Source organism: Malaya genurostris, chromosome 1 (genome assembly GCF_030247185.1).
Source record: "Malaya genurostris strain Urasoe2022 chromosome 1, Malgen_1.1, whole genome shotgun sequence".
NCBI lineage: Eukaryota > Metazoa > Arthropoda > Insecta > Diptera > Culicidae > Malaya > Malaya genurostris.
This window is the reverse complement of record NC_080570.1, coordinates 79,915,078-79,923,829: the sequence shown is the minus strand read 5'-3', so window position 1 is coordinate 79,923,829 and position 8,752 is coordinate 79,915,078. Positions and strand designations below refer to the sequence as shown.

The window sequence follows — 8,752 nt, the reverse complement described above, 5'->3', positions numbered from 1 at the left end:
TAATAATTCCCATAGGACCGGAAATACTGTCAGCATTTAAAACTCTTTGCATGGTTTTTACAGTATTCGGTATCAAATGCGAGCCTTCCGAAAATCTTTTTTTAGTTTTTTCCTATGCTACACGTTTTCAGGTAGAGGCTTCAAGCACTACTGGCAACAAATTTGTAAGCCTCCTTTAAGTGCTAATAAAACGAATTTTTCATCCTGAATGGTGTGTTTATAATGTTCATAAATTACGAACAAAATTATTTGACTAGATTTTTAATTAATGATGATTCGGTAATTTATTTTTTAATTTTTTCGTTTTGTTGGATTGCCGAATATTCAGTGAACGTTCCACTGAGCAAACAGTAATTTTTACGCTGACGATTTCGGCAATATTTGACGTTTGACAAATTTGAGGGTGCCGAGACGCTCAGTAATTTTATTTTTGCTGAGATGATTGCTGATTATTCGGCTGTGCGAATCTCGGCGTTTTTTTGCCGAAACTCAGCTAAAAAATTTAAGTGTGTATGCCATATGTTATCAAATCAGGTTCGGTAAAATGTCAGGAAAAACACAGAAATATCGTTATCTCTGTTCAAAGTAGATGGATCTTAAAAATCTATGGCTTGTTGGTTAGATATTACAATTTTGACATAAATCTTGGAATCCAGAAAAAACACCAATAGCGTACTGGTTGATGAGGACACCTTTCATTTACGAATGGTCTGAAGAAATCGGCCTACCTATGTTTGAATTCTACACACAGACATTTGCTCAGTTCGTTGAGCTGAATCGATTAGTATATGACTCAGGTGGTTAGAAGATCATGGGCGATGAAGAGTGAGAAAGATGAGAAAATATCTGCCAGACAGAGACAGCTTTGTTAATTCCGATTAAATTTCATAAATTTGTTCATTGCTCGGACGGTAATAATATCGAAACAATCAATTTAATTTGATTAAATCAAACGCATCACAGTTGTAACGCACACTATCTCTTTCACTCTGCTCTTTTCACATTTTTCGTTAAACCTCTGTCTTTAGCAGTCATACTAAGCAATGGAATCCGTTTGGTTTTATGCAATAATTCTAGTGTAAAAGTTATGACATGTGGTACTCATGTGCGCGTTATTGCGTCGTGTTGTTTGATTATATTTAGCATTGATACTGACATTCATTATATGCACGATTACGTGTTATGAATGAATATCATAAACATATCAACGATAGAACAGTGGTATAAACTATTCCAAATAAAATGCTGCTTTTGAAGTGCGTTTTATTTATAGCCAGCTTTATAACAATTGTGTGCTGTTCTGGTAACAATCAATGGATCTTCGAGCAGTCACGGGTAAATAGATCAAAGTGTGATTATTACAGTGTATTGAAATGAACTTTTACTTCTTCAATTTCAGAGAACTTTTGAAATCGACTTTGACAACAACACTTTCTTAAAAGATGGAGAACCGTTTCAGTTTATATCCGGCTCATTTCATTACTTTCGTGCCTTACCTGAATCGTGGAATCAAATAATGAGATCAATGAGAGCTGCCGGCTTAAATGCAATCACAACGTACTCATCACGTATATTGTAATACCAGTATATTTGTGAAACTTAATTTTTAGATATGTCGAATGGTCGACGCATAATCCAAAGGAGAATGTTTATAATTGGGAAGGATTAGCAAATATCGAACAGTTCATACAAATGGCACAAGAAGAAGATTTGTTGGTTATTCTTAGACCTGGACCCTATATATGTGCTGAACGAGATATGGGTGGGTTTCCGTATTGGTTACTGCACAAGTATCCCGGCATTCAATTAAGAACCAGTGACACCGGTAAGATACTATATCTTCAAAAAAATTTAAAATATGAAAGCAAATAATATCCTCATGGTGATATCGAAATCATGTGAATGATAGCGCTGAAAAGTTATAACTTGTGACTGAAACCATAACAATATCAAAATAAATTATATTCCAATTATTTATATAAAATGTAACAAAAAAATGACTTCTTGGAGAGCATTATACACAATATCTATTGTTGAAGCCTATAAGGTATGCATGTTTTCAGCTTACCTACGAGAAGTACGAACTTGGTATGCAGAATTGTTTTCTAGACTTATACCATACTTGTATGGCAACGGAGGACCAATCATTATGGTTCAAGTGGAGAACGAGTATGGATCATACTTTGCCTGCGATCATAAGTACATGAAATGGTTACGCGATGAAACAGGTATTTGAAGTAGCAATTTGAATTGGTTTAATAAAATATACAATTTTGCCATTTTTTAGAGAGATATGTTATGAAACATGCTGTTTTGTTTACTAATAATGGTCCAGGCTATATTTCATGTGGTTGTGTAGATGGCGTTTTGAACACTCTCGACTTTGGTCCAGGAACTGGTAAGTGTTTCGAAGACACTCATATTATCTGAACGGCAAATTATTTTACACTGTTAGACTCAAAATATATATTGTGTATAACATTGTGTTACTCAGATATGTAAGAGTCAATATTAACCGCTGGTTTGTGGGCTGCTACTGAAGTGTACTCAGATATGAATTCCTGAGTTACAGAGTGAAGAAATCTACCAAACAATTACAAAACAAGCAAAAGACAAACAATTACAAACTATCTCAATTTTCAAGCCTTGTTATTTTTTGACTGAACAATTTTACTTCCTATCCTTTGTTTTTGTTTACATTTGTGAAAAAACCCTTACAATGTGGGTATTTTCGAATTGATAAGTAGTTGACGGAAAACGATGTTTGAAATGGTTCGGAAATCCAAGATGGCGACTTCCGGTTTGTCGATATTCCTTAAAAACGCTTACAATGTGGGTATTTTCGGAAAAGGATTGATGAGTAAATGAGGGAAAACGATGTTTGAAGTGGTTAGTTACGGTTTTGAATTTCGACACTCTAAAATTAATATTGAGTCGAAAAGATTCCTTTATCAGGAAGAAGAGATTGCCATACTGAAGAGGTGTACATTGTTTCATCCGATTCGGAGAAAGTCGATCCTGCCAGTTTATCTGCTATTTGTTTCTGGAATTGCTCATAAATGTTAGAAATTCAGTGTCATGTGGTTGTCTAACTGACTCTTACCACTTGAGCCAAATAATATCCCTTTTTCTCAATGGCTTACAAAATGTTAAATCATATTCCGACTGGCTAGTTGACATAAGATTTTGACAAGTTTAGATCAAAATAAATGTGTCGTGATGAGAGTAACAGTACTTTTTTCGACTTTTTCACTTACACTAAAACAACTGAAACTATAAGTGTAACACTGAAAATAGAAAAAAATTGGAGAACACGGTCATTGATTTGAAACCAAATTTTAATTTTTGCTTCCAAATATTAGATTGAGACTTCCAGTTGTTCAATAAAATATTGAAAGCATACAATATAACTATAACAATATAAAATTATTATATCAGGTGTACAACTTTGCTTCCGCCGTTTTTCCAAAATCAAAGCTTTATTGCGAAAAAGTGCTTACAGATGTATTAATCAAAGTATTGTCCATCGCTAGCGACAACTTTCTCCTATCTTTCCGGCAATTTTCGGATCCCAGCTCGAAAAAAGGAGCCCTCTTTTGACGCTATACATGAAGCAATCCATTTTTCCCTCTCTTCGAAGGATTGAAAATGTTGATCTGTCAGGCCGTGTGCCATCGAACCGAATAAGTGGAAGTTAGAAGGGGCGACATTTGGGGAATACGGCGGGTGAGGCAAGACTTCCCATTTCAGCGTTTCCAGGTACTTTTTGACCACTTTTGTGATGTGAGGCCGAGCATTGTCGTGTTGGAGGATGACTTTGTCATATCGCTCTTGATATTGTGGCCGCTTTTCTTTTGGCGCGCGACTAAGGCGCATCAGTTGCGTTCGGTAGCGATCTTCTGTGATGGTTTCACTCGGTTTTAAGAGCTCTTCATCAAGCAATGCTTCTAGTTGTTCATCTTTGAAAGTTTCTTCTCTTCCACCACCATGTTTGTCTTCAACATCGAAATCACCATTTTTAAAACGTTGAAACCACTCCCGACATGTTCTTCTACTCAGAGCAGCATCACCGTAAGTTTCTAAGAGCATTCAATGTGCTTCAGCTGCATTTTTTTGCGAATTGTAACAGAAAAGTAAAACTTCCCGCAAATGGCGAGAATTGGGCACATATTCAGACATTTTCGAGCGTGAATAATACGAAAACAAGAACAACTGTCACTGAAACGGCGATGACAATTCGTTAGGCACTATACACACTCACTTTAAAGGTATTATCATCTATGTATTTTGACCAGCCTCAGCCGGTACAGCCACCTTTCGGAAAACGGCGGAAGCAAAGTTGTACACCTGATAGCTGTTCAGACGTCTACTTGTTATGGTCATTTCGAAAATATAGTACAATATTCAAATAGTAATGATTAGCAGGAAACACCCTTGTCAGAAGCATAACTTTTTTTAAACGATATATAATCATATCGTAATGATCGTCAAAGAATACCGATACAACTGAATTCACCATTTTGATTTTTGAAGCGCTTTCAATCATAATTTCCCGGTATATACTCATCAAACCCGTCCCGAAAATACCCATATTGTAAATGTTTTTAAGCAATATCAAAGAACCGGAAGATGCCATCTTGGATTTCCGAACCACTTCAAACATCGTTTTCCGTCATTTACTCATCAATCCCGTTCCGAAAATACCCACATTGTGAAGGTTTTTAAGGAATATCGACAAACCGGAAGACGCCATCTTGGATTTCCGAACCATTTCAAATATCTTTTTCCGTCATTTACTCATCAATCCCGTTCCGAAAATACCCACATTGTAAGGGTTTTTAAGGAATATCGACAAACCGGAAGTCGCCATCTTGGATTTCCGAACCACTTCAAACATCGATTCTCGTCATTAACCGGATGTCACCATCTTGGATTTCCTGTTCCGAAAATACCCATATTGTAGTAATTTCCATGGAGCCGGAAATTGTTTTCATTGGATGCAAAAACCTCTTTTTACGAAGTTGGTTCGTAAAAAAGTTTACGTTATTTGGGATTTGATTCGTAAAAAGAGTTACGTAAAAAGAGGTAACGTAAAAAAAGTGTTCGTAAACGGAGGTTTGGGTGTATGCAGGTGATGTGCAGATGGCGCTTCGAACGGTTGACATCATTTAATTTGAACGGTAAATTCGCAGTATCCGTCGCTTGAATTTTTTTTAGTTTTGCCAATCAGCATTATTCGATAAATAACACTTTTAACACTTTTGACTAATTAACACACACTTGCCACAGTTGCGGTTGGGTTGGCGGTTCAATGTATACGGCGCTGGTCTTAAATTCAGTTGTCATATATTCGAGCCCCGATCTAGGAGGATATATAGCACAGACTAACAGACATGACAGTATGAGTAAATTCTTATGAAAATATTTGTTCGTGATGCACTAGTTCCACCTATATTGAACTGCGCGAACTATTTACTATCTGTACACCCCTTGTGTTATGTAAAAGTTGTTTTACTAGTTGGTTTCCCCTCGTTTGTCAACACCGATCAGCTGCTTGCAGGGATGCCTGATTTCATCAAAATATTTGAAATTGAATCGTCACAATAAATTATTGGATTACGTTGATAATATATTTAACTTTTTCGCGATGTTGGAAGGTAGCCGTTTATTTGACTCAATGTTGTTCATCTAGACTATTTTTTATTGTGGTGGTAGTTTTCACTCGAAATTAAGTGGTGGCAGACCAGAAGCAAGTAAATATTGTAACAAAACGGGTTCGATTTTGTATTGCGTTGGAGGATGAGAAGTAGGCACAATTATGTATATAGTTTTAGCAATATGTATTAAATCTGAATCCTGCATGAAATTCGCATGGACGTATACAAATCAATACATTACAGGTAATTCTGTATGAACGGCAACTCTGTTGGTAAAACAAAAAATTAAACACAGTCTAGATGACAGACATGATGTTTTTGATAGGGTAACGTGGCGCCATCATGACACATGTGAGTACTGTCCCAAATAGAGGAATATTCGAAATGACCGTTAAGATGATTGAAGAATCTATTTTATGTTAGATTAGGATTGTACTTCTATAGCATAAGTCTGTGCGATAATTTAAATTCAATTATAATTATATAAACATTTGATTTAATAGTTCTTTCAGAACAAATACTCCACAATTTGACTGAAACATGAATACACTTTATATTTACTGAGGTGCTAACGGTACATATTACGCTCTTTCAAGATAAAATAAACATCATACTTGAAAAAAAATGGTTAAATTTTTGGAAACTTTTGTTTCGATCTCATCGTGGCAGTACTTTTTAAGAAATAAGTTATATTATATATTTCTAACCAATGCAACAAATATATTTTATCTCGCTTTTAAAGTAACATAATGCACTCAGTCTTAAAAAAATTAGTTGCGATTTACGTCACGAAATAATACTCAAAGATAGTTCCAAGGAAAGGTAACAGATCCAAGTAGGATGTTGCTGGATAGTGACAAGAGACAAAATCGTCAGAATTGTCTTTATACTCATTCTTACACTGTGTGAATAGTGTTCCAACAAACTAGCGCAAGCTTAATAATGAATTATATTACAGAGAATTATTCTTGCTCATGAAAACCTTATATGTTTGTGTTCTAATGTTCTCAAAGTTCGCAGAAAATTTATAAATCGTGATTTTTTTATGAATCTAATTATTTTTATAGTGGAGGAAATAAATGGATATTGGAAAGACCTACGACAAATTCAGCCCAAAGGACCATTGGTCAATGCGGAGTATTATCCAGGCTGGTTGACTCATTGGCAAGAAGAAAAAATGGCGCGCGTGCCAGTCGATCCAATAACAACTACGTTGAGGTTACTTTTAGAACTAATGTGTTTTCTCAATCATTATTGACAAACATTTTTTTTCTAGAGAAATGTTGAAAGCAAAAGTAAATGTCAACATTTACATGTTTTATGGAGGGACAAATTTTGGGTTTACTGCAGGAGCAAACGATGGAGGTCCTGGGCGATATATGCCTGATACTACCTCTTATGACTATGATGCGCCTCTAGATGAGGCCGGAGACCCAACGCCAAAATACATTGCTATTCGAAAGGTTATATCTGAATTTTTTCCCATGCCCAACGTACTCGTTCCCAACGTCAGTAAGTAAACATAAATGAAGTAGAACGAGTCCTATTCTAACGAAATTGTGTCTTTATCTTCCAGCTTGTAAATTATCTATTTCTCCTGTTCTTCTCGAGCCTATAGATACCGTTTTAAACAAGAATGTTCTTCAAACAATAGCATCTTCGGAAGTGTTTAATGTATATCCACTTTCGTTTGAGGCTTTAAATCAGAATTCAGGGTTAGTGCTCTATGAAGCAACTATACCAGAAAACATAAAAACAGATCCTTTGAAATTGACCGTTGAAAAGGCGTATGACAAAGGTTATGTTTTTATAGATTACGTGAGTAAATAAGCTTAAATTTGCATAATATCTAATATAAAAGTCAATTACTAATCTATTACTTAATTTGACCAAAGTTGTTGTAAGTCACTCAACTATACATCTTTTCCAGAGATACGTGGGCACACTATCCAGACAAAATGATATAAATTCGGTATCAATAGAGCTAGGGCTTGGTAATCAACTTCAGATTATTGTGGAAAATGAGGGTCGTATAAATTTCGGTCTACTCAATGATTTTAAAGGTTTGCTTGGCAATATTTTCATCAACACTCAGAAGATTATAAATTGGACCATGACTGGAATTCCATTGGACAACATAGAACAAATAAGCAAATTTATCGAACGTAGGGTACAAGAGAATCAACAGTATCCACATAAAAGTACATTAGAATCAGAACAACTGCCTGAGCAACATGGACCTACACTATATTATGGCACATTCAACATCAATGACAAAGAAATTTGTGATACCTACCTAAACCCTACAGGTTGGGGGAAAGGTGTAGTGTTTATCAACGGTTTTAATTTGGGTCGTTATTGGCCTCTGGCAGGGCCTCAAATTACTTTGTATGTGTCACGGCATATACTTAAATGTAACATTAATGAAATCATTTTAGTAGAATTTCAGATGGCAAAGTTTCCGAGTTTAAATATTGATTTTGTTAGCTCTCCAATGTTTAATTAGAAGTAGATACTATTCGTACTTGTATACGAAATACAATTGCTCTGCTATATGATAGATTTACGAATCATTTCTATTTGTGTAGTGAAACACTACTCATATCACAAAATTCCCTTTCTTTCTTCCTTTGTGCGTCTATTATCGTTGATTGAGGGGGACAAACAAACAGCACTTTTTGCCTTTCTCATATAGAAAGTAAAAATTTTCTCATATAGAAAGTAAAAAATTTTCGATTTCATGAGTATTTTTTTCACAAGCGATGGGGGAAAACGAGATGCAAGTTTTTATTAAATTTACTGGTAAATTCATCTAGTTAGCAGACCGTGTTAGTTAGTGGACTACTAGTGCCCGGTTTCCGCTTCCGAACGCACCGGTAATAGTGAAGAAAAGCTCAAAAAACGGAACTCACTTCGATTTCTTAGTAACGTTTAAACCGATTTTCAAAAATCATTATTCAAATTAAAGCTCACGCAGTGTTTTAAAAAAATACTGTGCAATTTCATCCAGATCCGACTTCCGGGTCCGAAATAATATCACAATTTTCTGACTGTCATACAAAATGATGCATTATTATTATTATATCGTTTATTTA

General features: G+C 35.3%; 1 protein-coding gene across 3 annotated transcripts; it reads left to right on the top strand.

Annotated features, from left to right (window-relative positions):
- The first annotated feature begins 647 nt into the window (after nt 1–647).
- Nucleotides 648–8,202, top strand: LOC131440595 (beta-galactosidase-like). 3 transcript variants are annotated; one of them, XM_058612009.1, is made up of 10 exons: nt 648–1,335; nt 1,400–1,557; nt 1,611–1,825; nt 2,064–2,228; nt 2,288–2,398; nt 6,725–6,875; nt 6,934–7,169; nt 7,234–7,475; nt 7,588–7,651; nt 7,721–8,202. In XM_058612009.1, the coding sequence occupies exons 1-10, from the start codon at nt 1,243–1,245 to the stop codon at nt 8,161–8,163; spliced, it is 1,878 nt and encodes a 625-aa protein (XP_058467992.1). In that variant the 5' UTR covers nt 648–1,242; the 3' UTR covers nt 8,164–8,202. The 3 variants fall into 3 exon arrangements, with proteins under 3 accessions (XP_058467992.1, XP_058467993.1, XP_058467991.1); XM_058612010.1 differs by having other exon boundaries at nt 653–1,335; nt 7,588–8,045; nt 8,107–8,166; XM_058612008.1 differs by having other exon boundaries at nt 653–1,335; nt 7,588–8,202.
- The last annotated feature ends 550 nt before the right edge of the window (nt 8,203–8,752 follow it).

What these genes read in the sequence shown, in the direction of transcription:
- LOC131440595 (XM_058612008.1), top strand. Translation starts at nt 1,243, where the DNA reads ATGCTGCTTTTGAAGTGCGTTTTATTTATAGCCAGCTTTATAACAATT. An exon ending in GGATCTTCGAGCAGTCACGG is followed by an intron (nt 1,336 to 1,399) that starts GTAAATAGATCA and finishes CTTCAATTTCAG; the next exon opens with AGAACTTTTGAAATCGACTT. An exon ending in ATGGTTACGCGATGAAACAG is followed by an intron (nt 2,229 to 2,287) that starts GTATTTGAAGTA and finishes GCCATTTTTTAG; the next exon opens with AGAGATATGTTATGAAACAT.